The sequence below is a fragment of the Zingiber officinale genome, chromosome 4B (assembly GCF_018446385.1).
Source record: "Zingiber officinale cultivar Zhangliang chromosome 4B, Zo_v1.1, whole genome shotgun sequence".
Lineage (NCBI taxonomy): Eukaryota > Viridiplantae > Streptophyta > Magnoliopsida > Zingiberales > Zingiberaceae > Zingiber > Zingiber officinale.
The window spans coordinates 6643730-6665853 of record NC_055993.1 but is presented as its reverse complement, the minus strand read 5'-3'; the positions used below and the strand labels follow the sequence as shown (position 1 = coordinate 6665853).

The 22124-nt window shown below is 37.6% G+C and overlaps 2 protein-coding genes across 2 annotated transcripts in view; one reads left to right on the top strand and one right to left on the bottom strand.

Annotated features, from left to right (window-relative positions):
• LOC121974589 (probable WRKY transcription factor 4) overlaps positions 1 to 5495 on the top strand; it is a 60678-nt gene extending 55183 nt beyond the window's left edge. The window contains exon 5 of the mRNA XM_042525728.1: positions 5422 to 5495. The gene's annotated coding sequence lies outside the window, so the exon portion shown is untranslated. The remainder of the gene's footprint in view (positions 1 to 5421) is intronic.
• Positions 5496 to 17931: 12436 nt separating this feature from the next.
• Positions 17932 to 19383, bottom strand: LOC121978068 (cytochrome P450 81Q32-like). Its single transcript, XM_042530456.1, has one exon. It carries the CDS (start codon positions 19381 to 19383, stop codon positions 17932 to 17934), a length of 1452 nt encoding a protein of 483 aa, XP_042386390.1.
• Between the last annotated feature and the right edge of the window lie 2741 nt (positions 19384 to 22124).

The following is a 22124-nucleotide window of genomic DNA, read 5'->3' as shown; positions in this document are numbered from 1 at the left end:
GGATAGCAGCTTTCACTTAGTTAGTCAAGTTAAGTCTAAGTATCAGTTTGTGTTTGACTACACTGAATGACTTAATTTGATTAATATCTGTTTGGTATTTAATGTCCAGACTTATGTCGATGCACTGAAATAAACATCTTAAGTCCAGACAATCTGCCTATGCATCTCACCCCTTTCTATGTTTGGCAAGCACAAGCAAGGTAGACTTAGGGTGTTGGTGAGATGCTCAAATACTAGCCCTAGGGGAACATAATTTCTAGGAAATTTTTCTAGTCTAAGGCTAAAACTGTTTTTAAAATTATAAAAATAGGAAATTTTGAAAACATACAAGTATTTTATCTTAGAATTTGAAAGTAAACCTTTTTGAAAACAATTTTAAAATTCCTAATCTATTAGGCACATCCCTAACTTCCTATGTAGATTGCTAAATTTACTTTCAGGGAGGGGTTTAGTAAATATGTCAGCTAAATTAGACTTTGACTCAATGTACTTGAGTTTAATGTCTCCTTTAGTGACATGATCCCTAATAAAGTGATGCCTAATTTCAATATGTTTGGTTCTCGAGTGATGCACTGGATTTTTTGTTAAATTAATTGAACTAATGTTGCCAATTAATACTTTTACATTTGTAAAGTTTAAGTTGAAATCTTTTAAAGTATGCATCATCCATAATAATTGTGCAACGCATTCTCCTATGGCTATATATTTTGACTCAGTTGTGGATAGCGCAACACAGTGTTGCTTTCTGCTGAACCAGCTAACAAGTGATGGACCTAGTAGTTGACAACCACCACTTGTGTTTTTGCGATCTAGTTTGCATCCAGCATAATCTGAGTCAGAATACCCTATTAGTTCAAAATTGTTAGTTCTAGGATACCAAATACCTACATTGGTTGTTCCTTTAAGGTATCTAAAGATTCTTTTAACCTGAGTTAAATGTGATTCCTTAGCGCAGGTTTGGTATCTGACACACATACTAATTGCAAATAAAATATCGGGTCGACTTGCAGTTAGGTACAATAGACTACCTATGACACTCCTATAATATTTTAAGTCAACCCATTTTCCATTTGGGTCATTGTCTAGGATTGTGTTTACGACCATAGGCATTTTTATTTCTTTAGTATTTTTCATTCCGATTTTTTTAAGTAATTCTTTAGTGTATTTTTGTTGATAAATATAGTTTCCTTCATTTGTTTGTTTGATTTGTAGTCCTAAGAAATAAGTTAGTTTTCCTACTAAACTCATTTCAAATTCTTGTTCCATTAGACTTGTGAATTCATCTAAGAATTCTGAATTTGTTGACCCAAAGATGATATCATCTACGTAGATTTGGGCTATGAAAATATCCTTCTGTATTAACTTAACAAAAAGGGTTGGGTCAATTTGACCTTGGTTGAACCCTTTGGAAATTAGATATCTTGCTTAAGTCCATATAGGGTCTTCTTTAATTTGAAGACATAATTAGGGTGTTCTAGATCTTCAAATCCTGGTGGTTGTCCTACATAGACTTCTTCTTTTATCAGTCAATTTAGGAAGGTTGACTTAACGTCCATTTGGTACAGTCTAAATCCTTTGTGGGCTGCATAACTAAGTAACATTCTAATGGACTCTAGTCTAACCACTGGGGCATAAGTTTCATCGTAGTCAAGTCCTTCTACTTGACTGAACCCTTTGGCAACCAGTCTGGCTTTATTTCTTGTGATTTCCCAGTTTCACTTAATTTATTTCTAAATACCCATTTTGTTTCTATTATTTTTTTTATTTTCGGGTGGTGGTACTAAATCCCAAAATTCATTTCTTTCAAATTGAGCTAGTTCTTCTTACATAGCAATTACCCAGTCTGGGTCAAGTAACAATTCAACCACTGTTTTAGGTTCAACTTTAGAGATTAATGAAATTTGACTTAGGTTTCTAAATGATGACCTAGTCTGAACCCTTAGGTATGGGTCACCAATTATTTGGCTAGTTGGATGATTTGGGTTGATTCTAACAGTTCTAGGAGGTTGACTCTCTTGAGGTTCTTCTTCTTCGTGATTTAGAGGTTGACTGGTTCCTTCAGAATTGGTATTTTCTTGAACAAATTCAATTTGTTGAGGTTGGGTTTGTTCTTGGTTTTGTTTGGATTCTTCAAATTTTACATTAGTAGTTTCTTCAATTCTTAAGGTAACCTTATTATAAACTCTGTAGCCTCTACTGTTTAGGGAGTATCCTACAAAAATTCTATTTTCTACTTTAGATGTGAATTTTCCTAAGTGTTCTCTTGTATTTAAAATGAAGGATGGGCATCCAAATACTTTAAAGTATTTTATATTGGGTTATTTATTATAGTAGATTTCAAAGCAGGTTTTATTATGTGTTTTGTTTAGTGTTGTTCTATTTTGTACGTAGCAGACTATACTAACTCTTCTGTCCAAAAGTATTTAGATAGGTTGTATTCATTCAACATTGTTCTAGATGCTTCCAGTAGAGTTCTATTCTTTCTTTCTACAATTCTATTTTATTGGGGAGTTTTAGGGCACGAAAATTCATGATGATAGCCGTTTTCAAGGTAAAATTTGTTAAAGTTATGATTTTTAAATTCTCCCCCGTTGTCACTTCTAATTCTTTTGATTTTAATGTCTTTTTCATTTTTGACTTGTTTACAAAAATTTGTAAATATTTCAAAAGTTTCATCTTTATTTTTTTAAGAATTTGACCCCAAGTGAACCTAGAGTAGTCATCTATTATTATTAGACAATATAGACTTCCATTTACTGATTTGACTCCATGGGAGTCAAATAGATCTAGGTGTAGAAGTTCTAATATTGAGTTGGTTTGTAATTGATTGGTTGACTTGTGAGTAGATTTTGTTTGTTTACCTTGTTGACAAGCATTACATATGGTTGAGTCTAAGTTAGGTAACTTTGGTAAGCCTCTAACTAATCCATTTAATTTGCTTATATTTCTAAAATTTGTGTGTGACATTCTTCTATGTCATAACCAAGTTTCTTCTTTTTGTGTTAAATAACACTTAACTGAAGAAGTGGTTAAGTTAATTGCATAGATGTTGTCTTTTCGAAAGCCTTTTAGACTTATAGCAGGATTATCTAGATGTTTGACTAATCATTCTGTAGATAAGAATTTAACCTTATACCTAGTGTCACATAATTGACTTATGTTTAGGAGATTATATTTAAAATTTTCAACAAGTAAGACATTTGTAATAATAAAATCTATTTTTAATTCTACCTATACCAATTACCTTGAGTTTGCCATTGTTTCCAAAGGCAACTGTTCCTAGGCTCTTGTAAGTAAGTTGGGTGAAGTTGGTGTGATCTCCAGTCATATACTTGGAGCAACCACTGTCTAAAATCCACCTGATTTCCTACAATGGGTAGGAGTTAAAGTTAGTCTAATTTTATTCTTTAAAGATTATTTTCAAGGTTGGTCACTTTATGTGAACATTTGAGTTAATTTTCAAACAACCAGAATTAAGTTTAATTTTAAAATAAAATTTTAAATTGAAGAATTTAAATTTAATTTTTAAAATTAATTTTTGAGTTGAAGAATTTAAATTTAATTTTTAAAATAAATTAATGTTTAATTTTGAAATAAATTTTTAAGTTTAATTTTTAAAATAAATTTTTGTTTATTTTTGAAATAAATTTTTAAGTAAAAGGAATTTAAGTTTGAAAATAAATTTAAGTTGAAAGATTTAAGTTTTAAATTTAAAATAAATTTTTGTTTAATTTTTAAAATAAGTTTAAGTTGAAAATTTAAGTCTAATTTTAAAATAAATTTTGTTTAAAATAAATTTTTAAGTTTAATTTTTTAAATATATTTTTTAAGTTTAATTTTTAAAATAAATTTTTTTATGTTTAATTTTTAAAATAAAATTTTAAGTTTAAAATACATTTTTAAGTTTAATTTTTAAAATAAAATTTTAAGTTTAAGTTTAATTTTTAAAATATATTTTTTAAGTTTAATTTTTAAAATAATTTTTTAATTTAAATTTAATTTAATTTAAATTTAATTTAATTTTAATTTAATTTAATTTAATTTAATTTTAATTTTAATTTTAATTTAATTATTTAGTCATCTCACCCGATTTATGTTTTCAATCAGGGAATCTTATAATTTTATGAGATGAATTAGGTTCAATTTTAGGGTTTGGTTTTAACTTGTGTTAGATTTAGGTTTAGCTTTGGGTTCGACAGATAGGCATTCTTTGGATAAACTTCTGGGCTATGGTGAGTCACTTGGAAATCATTAGAGTAACCATGCCTTCGAGGTTTTCCAAATAGTCCTATCCACTGGACTTAGTACAAAACCTTGGTCTAACTGGTTAGGATCAATAAAGGGTAGTTTCGGTCAGTTCCACTTAGCCAAATGCACCAGGTCGAAGCAATATCTTCCTAGACATGCATAGACTAAGCTTCCTTAACGTACTATCATCCAAAATTTCACCAATACCATTTTTCAAGTTAAACTTGAGTTCCCTTCCTCATTGGTCCTAAGTACCCTGTCGGGTATATTAGTTCGGGTTACCCTTCTGGGTAGGTCAGTTTTGGAGGTGCCAGCTATTCTGGAGCCTCCCCCTGAATTATTGGTCTTTTTAATTTTTCGTTCTAGGTTTATGTCTATTTCTTTTATAGTTATAATTTACTTGATGATAGTCTAATTTTTGGTGAGTTTTAGAATATTTAGATTTTGAATTTTTTGGTCTAGGTTTGTATTCTGGTTTTTGATTTGGTTTATTTGACTTTACGTAATATATTTTATTTTTAGGTATCTAATATTGGTTAAGTTCTACTTGCGTGGTTAAGCACGCTTTCGGAACCCAAGCTTTTCTTGTTGGTTTGTGTTGGGTTATTAATGAATTAAATGTTTTATTTGAACTTGACTTATAGCCAAGTCCGTTTTTGTTGTAACTTGCTTTTTGATTATTTAAGATTAAGTCTAAATTTTTTGATCTTGTAGTAAATTTTTCTGACATACCTTTTAAATTGTTAATTTCTAATTTTAATGATGAATTCTCCTCCTCAAGTGTTAGATCTTGAGTTGGTTTGTTATTTGTGATTTGTTCCTTGAGGTTTTGATTTTTCTCAAGGAGCAATTTATTTTATTTTTCAATTTTCATTAATTTATTATTTAAACATGAAATAATTTTAAAAAACTTTTTGTTCAAATTAAAGTATACCTCTTCGGAACCTTCGGAAAAGAGTATGGACTCGTGGCTCGATTCAGATTCGGACCTGCCTTCCGATTCGTCCTTCGACTTTGCTTCGCGGGCCATCAACGATAGGTAACTCTGGTTCTTCTGGTTGTTAAGATATAGTTGTTATTAATTCACCTACTAGTTTCAGCTACTAGCATGATTTCTTCTTCTTTTTATAAAGTTCTTTCTAAATTACCATCTTTATCGCTTATTCAATTCAGGAGCTACTACAAATGCACTTATGCTGGGTGCAGCGTGAGGAAACACATCGAGAGATCTCCAACAGACCCGAAGGCTGTGATAACATCTTATGAGGGGAAACACAACCACGACATCCCAGCTGCAAGAATAGTAAGCCGCCATAAACAGTGACTGCAAAAAACTACTTTCGACGTCGCCATACTTCTCAAATTGTCACGGAGCGCAGTTCGATTCTTCTATCCCGAAACTTCTCCTACCCCTCTGTCCCATGCAGTAAACGACAAAGAGGAATAGTGTTTCTCGCGTGAGAAACACGTGACGCCGAAGAAGAACGAGTCAAAATCACCGATTTTCACTGCGACGCGAGAAACCATTTCGCGAACTCACGCCGCCCTCTCTGTGCCCTAATGGTCCTTCCCACGCCGTCTGTCCCGACGAAGGCCCACCAGTGCGCAGTTCAAGCCGTCTTCCGACTGTCGACGGCAACCCTCTCTGTGCCCTAACGGTCCTTACCACGCCGTCTGTCCCGACGAAGGCCCACCGGTGCGCAGTTCAAGCCGTCTTCCGACTGTCGACGGCATTAGAGACTCCTTCCCACGACGTCTGTCCCGACGAAGGCCCGCCGGTGCGCAGTTCAAGCCGTCTTCCGACTGTCGATGACAACAGAGACTCCTTCCCACGGTGTCTGTCCCGACGAAGGCCTGCCAGTGCCAAATCCCGTCATTTTCCAACTCTCGACGTGCCCTAACATTTCCATGCAGGTCAATCCCATCTCCTTCCTTAAACCCTTCATCGTGCCCTAATATTTATCTTCCTTGAACCTTAGAAAATCATTTAACAATTAATCTGTTGTTAGTTATTTCTCTATGGATATTTTTTGGACTCTCTCTTGAAAACCATTTAACCGTTTAAGCTTCTTATCACTTATGTTGGAATCTTGTATTCAATTGTTAATTGTGCACATTTGCTTTGCTTTGAAGCTAGGCACAATTCATTCTGTTCTTTTGATTTTATTATTGATAGTGAACTTTCTCGTGCACGTTTCAAGATTGGTACAATGCAAATTCAAGTTGAAGAACACTTGAGCTTTGATGTTGCTATCAAGTAGATTGTGACATAGTTATCTCTTGATAATATTATGAGAGATCTACTCCTACACACTTTTAAATGATAGTTGAAGACATCAATCTATATAAATAGATACTATCTTAAACTTGAGTTTGGAGTAGACACGCCTTAATGGACTTCCAGCTGCTAGTTGGCTGGTGGTGAGAGCTGGACTATATTGATCCTTGAGTATGTCCAAGCAAATGTTGCCATTGCTGTTGATGTTTGGATGGAAGACCTTTGTCTTGAATGCTACCTTCAGATGAACCAGCAAACTCACAGATTCATCTCTGAATTAGGATTCTAAAATATATGTTTTTTTTATAGCAGTCGAAGGGACATAATTTGTGTAGCATGCTTACCATAATGAGGTACATCATTATAAGTTGCACATAAATTAGATGATGCTTTTTCCTTTACTTTGAAGATTCAATTTGTCTCATTTCGGACTCTGAAGGGGTTCTTTTAATTAGCTCTAATTTTGTTGAATTTTATTTTTTAGGTTGTTGTTGAATGACATCATCAAGTAACAGCAGTATCGACCATACCAAATTTGAAAATGTATAATGCAGGTACTGCGAACTAAGAGCATTGGTGCTAGTATCTAGATCAATGAACAACCCAGGAAGACTATATTATGGATGTAAGCAGCATGGATGGTTAAAGTCGGTGAGGTCTGATACTAGACTAAATGAAGATACCAGTGCTATACATTCAAGGATGTTTCCAAGAGTGGAGCCGAGGGTAGGAAGTGAATACATTGCGTATCCTGGACACAATATGAGAAATTGGAATGTACCGCTTATCGTTTGGATACTAGTGACAGTGGACTTATTTCTTTTGGCTGTATATTTGTTTTGTTTGTTAGTTGGTCTAGTTTAGTAGTAATGTGATAAAGAAATATAATTATGGATGATGTTGACATGTGCTTTTATTGTTTATGGATGGATATTAGTTATGTATTCTTCAATTAGCTTCGTATGTCAACAAATGATGTTATGATATTATCTTTGCTTATCCATGTCTAAGCTATCTTTAGCACGCATTGCCGAGATTGCTTCCCACTTTGAATCGTTCTTTGTTAATCTCAAATAATGAACATAATTTTGACCCAGATTTTCTGCTAATTTATGACCAAATTAGATTGATAGTCATTTGTTAAGTAGATTGATGAGTTAGCCTCATGTCATTTAGATCGAGCGTGAGGAAAATAATATACCGAGCATTTAAAAGGCGCATCGAACAGATATCTTTATGACGAGCTTTGCAGAATTTAATAAGGATTGAATTTCGACAAAATTACTCTCGATTTCTGATCATAATTAAATAGAATTCTTAACCGAGTGGTCATTCTTCTTGACAACACATTATTATGACACCACTCTATATATGGTACTTTTCATGTTTATTTTACTTGTTATTTTCTTACAGAAATCAGAATCACTGGAGGCTGAACTAAAAAGACTGAGAAAGGATATTGAAAGTGAAAAGGTAGTGATTATAGGTCTTTACTTTGCAATTCAAATCTCAGTATTATTCTTCCTTTTTGGATCAAGGTTTATGCAGTTATGATGCATTAACTGGACTCAAAACTCTCCTAATTGTTGGCCAAAGTTCATAGCAAAATCAACGCATTTGATGTGTAAAATTTCTTCCACTTGATTACATTTACGAAGAATCACATATTCTATCCCTAGCTCTTCAAAAATTAAGAAAAAACTTTATTTTAAAAAAATAAGATTGGCCAGCATTGCAATTAAGCCTCCCATATTAAGAAACAACTCTTCAAAATTAAGAAACAACTCTCATATTAAGCCTCAATTTTGCCTTTTCAGCGTTGCAGTGTTAAATTTGGTTCATCATCAATGCTAACTTCTCATTGCAATAAATCTGCCAGCCAACGGCTCATGAAAAGGAAGACAAAAGAAATAAATTTTCTCATTGCAATAAATTTTCTGATGCTATTTAAAGACAAAAGATCAGTCCACATTCAATAAATCTGCCAGGCAGTGGCTCATGAAAATCTCCATTTGATGATCACACACTAGATCAGTCCACCAAATCCTAACTAAGCATACCTCAATTTTACCTTTTCAGCGTTGCAGTATTAAATTTGGTTCATCATCAATGCTAACTTCTCATTGATTTCAACCGGAAAGGATTTGTTTTTCTGATGCTATTTAAAGAGAAAAGAAAGACCACATTGCAATAAATCTGACAGCCAGCACCTCATGAAAATCTCCATTTGATGATCACACACTAGATCAGTCCACCAAAGCCTAACTAAGCATACCTCGCCATGGCTGGATCAGGTTATCAAGAATGTAGAGTTAGCTAACAGCTACAGAAGTTGATCTGTATAATCATACACTTTTAATAAGTTAACCATACCAAAGACTTACCCCAAAATTGTGTAAAGATCCGAGTAAAAAAACTCAAATTCCTGGAGACGTTATATTGCATAGCAAGAGGAAGAGGTTTCACAATTGTATCTATGCTGAAAACCCGCTGAAGAAACTGCAATGCAAGGGAAAATAGTTTCAAAACCAACAATACTTTAGTATCAAAAGAAAGTACTTAATCAATGAACTTTTAGTAATTCAAGCACTAAAGCCAACTGGTACGTTCAAAGATTCTGAATATATGATATCAAGATTCTGAGAAGTCATATTAGTGAACTTGATTACCATTATAAGTGCATTGATTCAGTATCAAGATTTAACTAAGGTTCTATGAAAAACATGAATATGAACAAATTATTACTTACTGCATCTCCAAATGTATTGGAAATCAAACCACGATCTTGGCAGTTCAAGATATCTAGACAAGTATCTTCCTTAGATACTCTCTAAATCCTTTCAAATAATAAAACAATTAAATATCCATTATAAGAGTTAGTTTCTTACCATCATTCCGAGTCATTTGTTTGAAAATAATCAATATCAGAGTTAACCTGAGATAGTTGCGTTGACAAAAGTGGTTGAAATTGAGTTTCGGTCATACTCAAACCTTCAACACTAGGGATGCAACTTGTACTTTCATAATGATCTTCTCTAGCCTGGTATAAAAAAAATATAATGATTTAATTCTATATATTTTTTCAAATGAAATGACAACAAATAAACAACACTTTAATAAGAAAGGAGGTGAAACCTTAACAATTGTTGAAGTTTGGTTATTTTTCCTCGCCACTTTTCTTTTCTTTGAAATCTTATCTAAGCCACTTTTCAATCTCTTACCTGAAACCGCTTTCTTCTTTGTTTTAATTCCTTTGACTCCAAAAGAGTTTCCTTCGCCACTTTCAAACTCTCTTTCAATAGAGTGTTGGGCAGTTGGTTCATTAACTGGTAACCTCTCATCCACCATCTGAAACATACTCAACAAACCATCTTTAACAACCTTGTAAGTGTCTTCCCTCTCTGCTGCCTTGGTAACCAGCTGAACATACAATCCACTCAATTCTTTATATCGCATACTGTTGCAAGTTTTTGGATCCAAACTACCTTTGTCTGCAACAAGTTCAATAACTCCAAAGTATCCATCTTTTGCTTTCCGTGTCCACCTTTTCAATATATACTCACTTGGGATTTTCATGATATTTTTCATCGTAAATACTTTCAAAATATGAGAACACAAAATCCCAGCAAAATCATATTTTCTACAGCAACACTCGATCTCTTGACCCCATGAATAAAGTGTAACTATATGATGGTAACTCTTTTTGTGAGAAGTAACTTTGTATTTTGTATGTGATCCAACATCCTCATAAATGTGTATAATAGAATCATGAGATTTGTACCACTCTTGTTCAAAACACTTATATGCCTTAGGAGTATAAATAGAACATGCATGCTTTAAAATTTCAATTAGATACAATAGACATGGAACACTTATATTTGATCTAAAATCAGCTTTTAACTCCTCATATCGACGATCATCAAGGACCCTTTGGAAGTGATTGAAAAAGTCTAAAAACTTGTATTGATAAGTGACATATCTTTTCAGAATACTATTCATGCTCTCACTTCTTTGAGTTGTAGTCATATCTGCACAAAACATATGTCGTCCATATACTAAAGCCCATTTTTCTTTTATGCAAAACATACGTCTCAACCAATCATTGTCTTCAAGTGCATACTTGGTCAACATCATGTTCCAAGCTGAAATAAAATCTTCTTCTTCATCAAAATCATATATACACGAGGTAAAATCTTTAGTAAACTCTTTGAACTCAGAAAAAACTCCACTCAAATGTATTGCCGCATTCTGATAAATGTTCCAAATACACAAATGGTGATGTGTTTCAGGCCATCTGGAAGTCAAAGCCTTTGCCATTGCTGCATCTTGATCTGTAAGAATAGTTATTGGTTTTTTTTTCACACATAGCTTTAGTAAATGTATCAAACAACCACTCAAATGTCAAAGATGTTTCATCATATAATAAAGCTTCACCAAAAATTATGGACTGCTTATGATGATTAACACCCACAAACAACGCAATTGGACGACCTTCATTGTTCTTCCTGTATGTTGTGTCAAAGCAAACAACATCTCCAAAATTGCCATAATCAGCTCTCATTTTAGCATCACACCAAAAAATATTAATTATCAAATCATTTTCATCAACTTGAATAGCATAAAAAAAATTAGGATCATCAAATTGCATTTTCTGTAAATATTCCAATACACCTCCTGTATCACCAACTCTAATATTTCTTGTTCTTTTGGATCGCAAGTAGTTGTTGTAATCTTGAGGAATAAAACCTAAATTCTCCCTCCCACCTACTTGTTTCACCATAAGATCATGAGATGCTTTTGGGTGAATTCCCACATCACTTGCCATCTCAATCTGTATTGCCGCAGAAGCAGATATATTTCTATGACTTCTGTAGAGGTGAGTTTTGTTTGGACTTGAAAGATAATGATTATGCTCTTTAACAAATTGCTCCACACTCAAGTTGCCATTTTCTTGACAACTAATCTTCATTTTAGCCTCACAACCAAACCTTGTTTCAGGACGATGAGATTTCACATAAACATCTCGTTTGTCTTTTCCCCTTTTTCCTTGTGCACAACAACAAAAAATCATGTCAACTAATTTACCCGATTTATCATTGTGGCTTTTACTCCTTCTTATGCCAAATCCAACTTGTTTAGCATATTTCAAATAAAATTCATAGGCATCCTCTTCTGTCTTAAATTTCATACTGATTTTTGGCATCAATTCTTCTATGATAGATGTGTCATCACTCATCAATAACATGGTAGAGTCCGTACCCTCATCGATAACATCAAACTCATTATCCCGACAGTCTTCGTTTACATCAAAATTCAACCTGCGACAACTCGTAGATTCAACCAACGACAACTCCATTAAAATTAGCTTGATCCTGAACAAAAAAATAATCAAGAAATGTATATATTTTCTACACATATCACAATACGAATTCTAAAATGTGATGACAAAATAGTTATAGATAATTAAAAATTGAGCTATTTTTGCATCAGCAGTGATTCGAATGAAAGTAGAACCACGGAAGTAGTAGGGAAATATTACTTCAAATTTGCAAGACAGAAGCTTAAACTCATGGTCAGTTCTCTAAATAAATCAAAAGAACAGAATGAATTGTGCCTAGCTTCAAAGCAAAGCAAATGTGCACAATTAACAATTGAATACAAGATTCCAACATACGTGATACAAAAGAGTCAAATAGATATCCATAGAGAAACAACTAACAATAAACTAATTGTTAAATGGTTTATTTAGGTTGAAGGAAGATAAATGTTAGGGCACAGAGAGGGCAAGTGGGAAGGAGAAGGGATTGACCTCCACGGAAACTGGTTGTTGTCGAGAGTTGGAAGACGACGAGATTTGGCACCGGCGGGGCTTCGTCGGGAGATACGTCGTGGGAAGGAGAACGTGTTGGGGCACAGAGAAGGCTACGTCGGGATTCAACTGTCGATTGGGAGTCTCTGTTGCTCGGAAGACGGCTTGAACTGCGCACCGGTGGGCCTTCGTCGGGACAGACGGCGTGGGAAGGACCGTTAGGGCACAGAGAGGGCGGCATGAGTTTGTGAAATGGTTTCTCGCGTCACAGTGAAAATCGACGATTTTGACTCGTTCTTCTTCGGCGTCACGTGTTTCTCACGCGAGAAACACTGTTCCTCTTTGTCGTTTACTGCGTGGGACAGAGGAACCGGGGAAGTTTCGGGATAGAAGAATTGAACTGCACGGAGCGAAGCTCATTCCTCATGGAGCATGTGCTGCATTTCTTGGAGGCACAGAGGCTTAAAAAGAAAGTTCAACAAATATGCAGTGAAGAGAAGAGTATCCTAAATATGCAACGTCGCCCTTGTTCTTTGTTTGTAGTTGTGTGCGATTGAGGTTCGTTGTGTTGGGGGGTTATGTGTGTAGGATTGGATAGGAAGGGAGAAAGTGATAGCAGAACGTAGGTTCTGTAGAGCTGCTGCACCTACAACTACAAGAAGTATTTTTTTTCTCAAAACTTTTCACTTGCTTCATTTGCTTCCTTTTTTTCTTCTCATTAATATGAAATGTCTACACGTCCCTTCTTTATAGGGAGGAGTAAGAAAACCAAAAGACAATAGAAACCGACATATTCAATGACAGATTTAATAGCCTGCTTTAATAACCCACTTAAATGACTTTTCCGCTACTAAATTTAATAACCATTAATCATGATCATAAATTACCTTCAACACCCCTTCTTAATTTATGATCTTCAAGAAGTCTTTGAATGTCTCAAACTTTTCAGAAGACACCGCCTTTGTAAGAACATCTGCGGGTTGATCATGGGTGCTGATGAATTCTAGAAGAATCTCCTTCTGCAAAACCATCTCTCTGATGAAATGACGACGAAGTTCTATATGCTTCGATCTTGCATGGAAAACTGGATTCTTGGTCATAGCAATCGCAGATTGGTTATCACAGAAGATTGTTGCGGGCTCATCCATCTTCTGTTGTAACTCTAGAAGTAATCTTCTGAGCCAGACAACTTTTCTTGTTGCTTCATTTGCTCCGAAGTACTCAGCTTCTGTAGATGAGAGTGCAACAGTGTTTTGCTTCTTTGAACTCCATGAAATGGGCTTTGTTCCAATGCAGAACAAGTATCCTGATGTGCTTCTACAATCATCCAAGCTTCCTGCCCAATCACTATCTACATAACCCACTAGATTATCCTTATGCTCTTTTGTATACTTCAGTCCAACCTTCTGTGTGCCTTTTAGATAGCGTAGAACTCTTTTTGCTGCTGTGAAATGAGTCCTGCTGGGGTTGCTCATGAATCTAGACAGCAAACTCACAGAATGAACAATATCAGTTCTAGTGTGAGTGAGATAAATAAGAGAACCAACTAGGCTTCTGTAGATCTTCGAATCAAAGCCTTCTGTAGAATCCTCCTTCTGTAACTTCTCATTGAGTGACATTGGAGTAGAAATTGACTTCGCATTCTCCATACGAAACTTCTTCAATAAATCTGCTATGTACTTTTCTTGAGAAATGAAAATCTCTCCTTTCTTCTGCTTCACTTGAAATCCGAGAAAGTACTTCATTAAGCCAAGATCTGTCATCTCAAACTCTTCCATCATTGCTTCCTTGAACTTCTGCAGCAAGCTTCTGCTGGTGCTAGTGTAGATCAAATCATCCACGTAAAGACATGCTATTAGAAAATTAGGACCAACCTTCTGTATGTATAACGAAGGTTCTACTGAGCTTCTAGAGAATCCTTTCTTTTGTAGATAGGAATCAATTCTGCAATTCCACGCTCTTGGTGCTTGCTTCAACCCATATAGAGCCTTATGTAGTCTGTAGACTGTCTTCTGTGCCTTTCATCACGAATCCTTGTGGTTGTTCTACGTAGACTTCTTCTTCTAGTACTCCATTAAGAAATGTTGACTTGACATCAAACTGAAATACTTCAAGCTCCTTCTGTGCTGCAATGGCTAGAACAGTACGGATTGTCTCCATCCTTGCTACAGGAGCAAAAGTTTCTGTAAAATCAACTCCAGGCTTCTGTGAATAGCCTTTTGCTACGATGCGAGCTTTATGCTTCTCCACACTTCCATCTTCATTATACTTGGTCTTGTAGACCCATTTCAAGCCGATAGCTTCTTTTCCTTCTGGGAGATCGACCAATGACCACGTGTCATTCTTCTCTATAGAAGTCATCTCCTCTTTCATGGCATTTCTCCATTTTTCTTCTTTGGCTGCCTCCACAAAGTTCTGTGACTCAAATGCAGCAAGAGCAAAATTAGCTTGCTCATAAATTTCAGTGAATGATCGATACCTCCTTGGTGGTGTATCTCCAATAGGACCCTTTGCTTTTGGAATGGTTTTAGAGGAACTAACTTCTGTTGTTCCGATGGGATTCTGTACTGTAACTTCTGCTGCTGTTTCTGTATATTGGAACATCTGAGTCATAGAAGACTCTTCCTGCCACTTCCAAGCTGTATGTTCATCAAAGATAACATCTCTCGACAGAACTAACTTGTCAATATTCGGATTATACAAACGATATCCCTTCGATTCATCACTATATCCGATGAAAATCAATTTCTCACCTTTCTCATCAAATTTTTCTCTTCCTTGATAAGGTGTAAGTGCATATCCAATACACCCAAACACTTTCAAATGATTTACCACGGGCTTTCTTCTGTGCCATGCTTCATATGGTGTTTTGTCCCTAACTGCTTTTGTAGGGGATCTGTTCAGAAGGTAGGCAGATGTGTTAACAGCTTCTGCCCAGAACTTGTTGGGTAGACCTTTGCCTTTCAGCATGCTTCTTGCCATCTCCACTATGGTTCTGTTCTTTCTTTCTGCGACTCCATTTTGCTGTGGAGAATACTGCACAGCCAACTGCCTCTGTATCCCCTTATGTTGACAATAGTCCAAGAATGGTCTCGACAGAAACTCTCCTCCGCGATCTGTCCTCAAGGTCTTAATCCAACATCCACTTTGATTCTCTGCAAGTGCTTTGAACTTCATAAAGGTGGTGAAAGCATCTGATTTCTTCTTAAGAAAATAAATCCAAATCATTCTAGTATAGTCATCTACGAACAACAAAAAGTATCTTCTGTTACCGAGAGACAGAGTCTGAGTCGGTCCACAAATATCAGCATGAACCAGCTCGAGAGGGGCTTGAGCTCTCCATGATGTGTTTGGAAATGGAAGATGATGATGCCTTCCGAAGACACATCCTTCACAGACGTCACCTTCTGCAACTTGTATAGAAGGTAGTCCTACCACCATACTCTTCTGCTTCAGTAGAGCTAGACCTTTCCTGTTCAAATGTCCATACCTGAGATGCCAAAGATGAGAATCATCTACAACCTCAGTTTTGAGAACCACATTACTGTAAGGAGTCATCTTTAACGGGAACAAATTGTTGGACGTCATCTTTACGACCGCGACTTTCTGTCCGTTTCTGTCTGTTATCTCACATTGACCTTCTGCAAAAACCAACTTGTAGCCATTTTTCATCATCTGTCCCACACTTAGTAGGTTCTGTGCAATTTCTGGAGTGTAGAAGACGTCGTGCATCCTCTTCTGTTGACCTTCTGCACTGAAAACTGAAACAACACCTTTACCTTCTATCTTTAACTTCTTGCTATCTCCAAGTTCCAAGAGAGAGTTGTAATTCTTGTCAAGCTCCACAAAGTTTTTCTTGATCCCTGTGACATGGTTACTACACCCACTATCGAGGAACCATATCTCATTCATATCTTGCACGGTGTTAGAGGAAGAATAGAAAACTTTAGAAGGTTCATCTTCCTTAGAGAAATTTACCGAGCTTCTGTCCTCCTGCTTCTGTTCATGCTGCTGCTCTTTATTTTTGTACCAGCAATCATGATCTGAATGAGTTGGGAACTTGCATCTCCTGCATCGAAAACGACAATATTTTGTTTCATGATTATTCTTTCTGCAGATGCGACATCCTGCTTCTGCTTCTCCATGACCGCTTCTGTGCTGACCTTTTGGTCGTCCTTCTGCATAGCTTCTATCTCTGCCACGAGACCTGCTTCCACGTCCTCTGCCATAGGACCTTCTATTGTTTTCAGAACGTTCTTGCTTTTGCTCAGAAACATTCAACTTCGCTTGAAATGCTAGCTCTACCGGGGTTGTAAACTTGCTGACCCGCTTCTCATGAGCTTCTAGGGAACCCATCAATTCATAGATGGAAACTTCTGCAAGATCCTTCATCTCTTCAATCACGGTTACCACATGTTCAAACTTCTGTGGCAAACTTCTGAGGATTTTCTCCATGATTTTTTGATCCGGGACGACTTCTCCGCAACTCTTCAATTGATTGAGGATCTCCATGATCCTTGAGAAGTAGTCTTTGATGTTTTCTGCGTCTTTCATGGCTATATTGTCGAAGTCTCTCCAAAGGTTCTGCAGCTTTATAGAGATCACCTTCTGTGATCCTTTGAACTCCTTCTTTAGGACCTCCCATGCCTCATTCACCTTCTTCAGCCCGAATATCCTTGGGTAGATGGTTTTGCTCACAGACTGTTGTAGAATCCGTAGAGCCATGGCATTCTTCATGATGTTCTCCTTGTACGCCTTCTGCTCATCTTCTGTGGGATTGATGACACCTACCGCGGAAGTGTTGTCACCTTCTGGGAGAGAGATTCCTTCTGGAACTTCTTCGTAGCCTTCCTCCACAAGTTTCCATAGATCTTGCGAAAGGAAAATGGTCTCCATTTGAGAACTCCAATAGTCGAAGTGCTCATCGTCGAAGATGGGGATTTGGTTGGGAGAAAAAGTGAAGAACATGTTGCCAGCGGATGCAGACATGACCTTCTCTGCTCTGATACCAAATTTGTTGGGGGGTTATGTGTGTAGGATTGGATAGGAAGGGAGAAAGTGATAGCAGAACGTAGGTTCTGTAGAGCTGCTGCACCTACAACTACAAGGAGTATTTTTTTTCTCAAAACTTTTCACTTGCTTCACTTGCTTTAATAACCCACTTAAATAACTTTTCCGCTACTAAATTTAATAACCATTAATCATGATCATAAATTACCTTCAACACGTTGTACATGCTTGATGACTCGTGTATTACTTTTAAATTATACTCAGGCTATTGACATGCGTTCTCTGTTGTACAACATTTATGCAACATCAAATTTGATAAATAATTGCCATTGCGTTGCATTTGTGTTCAAGACCTGGGAATTTCGTATCGATTATGGATGAACCTTTCGTATTCTATCACCCAACAAAGTAATTCACTAGAACATTGACTGAACGTCAAAGATAACAAGACTACATTTTTTTTTGTTTTTAAACTACAACTCACTGATTTATTAAACTATATCAAGTAGTACGAGAGAGCTTGCCTCAAATCCTTCTCAAGACTCTGTATAGTAGAAATTTCATGGACCGGACTGTCCTAGAGAGATTATAATTGTGCCAAGAGATCGACCATGGCGTCGCGTGGCTTGCACAGGGCCAGCAACGGAGTGGCCAATGGTACGGTAAAACCCGGCGCTTCTGTCAGATCCACCTCTTCCTCCCCGACCCTCTTCCACTCGAAGCCCTGCACCAGCGACGCCAGCACCAGCCCGATGGAACTCAACGCCATGGCTTCCCCCGGGCAGCGCCGCCTCCCGCATCCGAACGGCACGTACTTGTGCCCCTTCCCTTCCCCCTCCCTCTCGAACCGCTCCGGCTTGAACTGCATCGGCTCCTCCCACAGTTCCGGGTCCCGGTGCAGCTTGTGCGCGTTCACGATCAGCATCGTGCCACGCGGCACGGCGACGCCGCCCACCTCGCAGTCCGCCACGGACTCCCTTGGCACCAGCAGCGGCCCCGGAGGGTACAGCCGCAGGGTCTCCTTGATGACGTTGGTGACGCAGCGGAGGCTCGGGAGGTCGGAGGGGTCCACGAGACGGCCGTGGCCGACGTGGGCTTCGATTTCGCGGTGGAGCTTCTGGAGGAGGTGGGGGTGGTTGAGGAGCAGCGCCATTGCCCATTCCAAGGTCGTGGTGGTCGTGTCAGTTCCGGCTAAAATCATGTTCTGCACCATTCCTTTGATGGTTGTGTCAGTATAGTGTGGATCGTCAAGCATCATGTCCATCATGCTCTGCTTTCGATCCCCTTCCGCCGCTCGCTCTCCGCGCTTCTCATCCACCATCCCCTGCAGCTGGGCGTCCAACTCCTTCTCCAACCTCAGCATCTGCCGCCTCGTCCCCATCCAACTCAGCCACGGCAGTAAGTCCTCCGGCCTCACCACCGCGCTCATTTGGAACGCTTCGTCTATCATCCTCACTAACTCATTCCCCTCGCCCTTCTGCCTCCTCCCAATTATCATTTCCATCAAAGAGTCCAATACCACCTCCTTCATCCTCCACCTCCAATCCACCTGCTGGAACCCTTCGCCTTCGCCGCCGCCGCGAAAGAGGCTCCGGAGGAGGACGCAGAGTCTGTTGGAGAGGAGCTGGCTGAAGGCCTGTAGGTGGGCGGGGGAGAAGATGTGGAGTGCGGCGAAACGGCGGAGGTTGATCCACTCGGGGCCGTAGGGGAGGGTGATCATGGTTGTGCAGTTGTAATTTAAGTGGATGCCGGGAAGAAGCATGGGGCGGTTGGCGAAATTGAGGTCGAGGTAGGTGAAACACTGTCGGACGGCGGCGGATGAGGAGACAACGAGGGTGCAGCGCGAGCCGAAGTAGAGGAGGAGCGGGGAGGGGCCATAGCGGTCGCTGAGGCAGGCCAGAGCATGGTGCAGGTACCGGTGACGGATAAGCAGATAGAGGTGGCCGACGACCGGGAGGCGGACGGGGTAGTGGTGAACGGAGAAGATGAGCAGGCTAACAGAGAAGATGAGCAAACCCCACAACACCGCCTGAAACATCTTGCTTTCTTACTTTCAACCGAAATCTCCTACGCTTAATTGGCTTAAGATGTGTCGTATTTTAACCATGAACACCATTAACGAATGATTCAGGGATGGAGAATTTGACGGGAACGTGGTGATTGAGAGATCAACAAGCCAGTAGGTAAACAACAGAATGCGACGTATAGCAGAACGGATGGGATGGGATGGGATGCGAGCGTGAAGCATGCCTGAGCGTGTCGCACAATCTCAAATAGCTTACCATGGATTCATGTATTCATTGTACTAACGTTTCTATTTTCTTAACAATCCGTACTCATATTTATTTTCAGGAAAAATTTGTATACAGTTGACAAGTAAAATTTCACCATAATTAAATATATTTATCTAATTATTCTTAGTATTTTTATATAAAAAATAGTATAATTTATCTTAAATTCATTACATTAAATTAGAATATAATATATTTTCTATCAAATTTAGTACAAATAATTTTCTATCTTAATTAGATGAAAAATATACTAGATTTTTTTTAAATGATATTAGATTTTCTTTAAATGATGTTGAATTTAGGAGGAATGATATTAAATAGGAAAAAAGTCGTGCTCAATTTAATAAAAAATATATAAAAAATATACTCAATTCTAGTTTAAAGTGCTATTAAATTTAATAGGAATTATACTCGTTTTTAGACTATTTGTACTTAAAAAATATGAGCAATATTTTGATAGAAAATATACTTGATTCTAGTATAAAGTGCTGACTTTATGAAGAATTATACTCGTTTTAGTATATTTTCTATTAAATTGAGCAATCCATCTCAATTGGATGGAAAATATACTAAATTTTCTTTAAATGATACTCAATTGGATGAAAAATATACTATATTTTCTTTAAATGATACTGAATTTAGGAGAAATTATATTAAGTAGGAAAAAATCGTACTCAATTTAATAGAAAATATACTTAATTCTAATGTAAAGTGTTGACTTTAAGAGAAATTATATTCATTTTGAAACATTTTGTACCTAAAAAAAATCTGAGAGGTAAATAGGTAACAATATTTGCATGAAGGAGTTGAAGCAAATAAATTTTACATGCAGAAGGTGAAAACAAAGTTTTTTTTATGATTGAGGGCGGCATACAAAGTTAAAATTGTGATGGGAAGATTTTTCTCTAATATACATTTATTTTAACACTAAGTTTAATTATTTATGCCACAGAGCGCGGCCCGGGGTCGGGTCAAAGCTATGTAACAAATGTCAAAGATATTAAAGCAAGGGAAGACTTGATGGTTTGTCAACTGCGCAAGTTTTACGGCTTGTAGTGTTGAAGCGTTTGCATCCAAGGATTTCGCGAAGTTGTAAATCAAACTGAAATTTTAATTTACCATTTACCTTGGTCAAATCCAAAGTAGGTCAACTAAATAAGTTAGTTTGGTTGACCGAATGCTTTTGTTTGGTTCACTCAAGTTGGCTGAGTCGATTGAATGAGAAAAAAAGATAGAATGGCTCTATTTAAAGTTAGTCAACTAAAAAATTTAGAGAAATCAGTTGACTTTTCTTTTTCTGTGACCTTTTCTTGATCTTTATATGCCAGGAGGATTTGATAAAAAGTTGAAAAGTATCTCGTATGCATATGAGCTCATATCAGAAAATTGAATTTACCAACTAATCACTGTGGAAGAGAGGTTAGTAATCCTTGAGACCAGTTTTATTAAGGAAGAGAGGATAGTGATCCTTGAGATAAGTTTTATTGAGGTCGTAAAATTTGATACAATTTGATACAGACCCTCTAGGTGCCCCTGACTTAGATACCGATACAACATTGATAAGTCAACTCGGGAATTAAATTTCTCATATATGTTCGACTTGCAGTAACTTGTCAATTTTCACCTAAATCACTTGGTTTTGTTCTGACGAGAAATTCCACTTCTTCTATTATACAGGCCGAACATCTGGGAGCATGTTCAGCCGATGAACCACCACAGTCGGGGAAACACATGTAACATCCTTCGACGTGTAGGGAAAGATGTCGTGATTGGGAAAGAGTCACATAATTAGTTCATATTTGAGCCCCAAAAGGAAATCGACGGCTAATCAGGTGACTCTGTATAGTCAGTCGGGATGAACTTGCACATTTTCATGATCCTCCATCAGTTAGGATATCGGCACCTCCTGGATGGCTTAGACAATAGTATCTTGAGTTCAGCGAATCATACCCGAGTTGGTTCAGATTATATCCATATAGCATTTTTTTACCATCAACTGGTCACCTTTCACTTCCCCGACCTGGCTTCCCACTGGAAACATAATTTTTTGATGGAAGATGGAAACTACCGCCTAAAAGGCACTTAGTGCCAGCCTCCCTAGAATAAGGTTGTAGACGAAAGCTCTTCTCCAATGAAACAAAGAGGTTAATCTGATCGATCGGCTGTGATCCGGTCCGGAAGCTGAGTCGGATGGACCGTCAGGTGAGGTGGATGGAATGTTGACTGAGTCGCGACGTTCCGGAGGGGGGTGTGCTGAGATGACTTCCGTGTTGACCAAGTCTTCAGAAGTCCTCTGGTCAACGCTACCTGCAGCCAGCGACTGGGTTGGCCCGACCCCCGGTACCCCGAGTCTCGAGGCGGATCCAACGAATATATGAGTAACCGGCTAATAATATAATAATGAAGTAAATAAGGGGTGAGTACGGAAAACGTACCCTGGCCCAGGGGGTGCCCTCGGATGGGACGCGGCTCGAGTTGTCATGACCTG

Excerpts from the sequence above, each read along its gene's own strand:
- LOC121978068 (XM_042530456.1), bottom strand. The coding sequence starts at position 19,383 with ATGTTTCAGGCGGTGTTGTGGGGTTTGCTCATCTTCTCTGTTAGCCTG.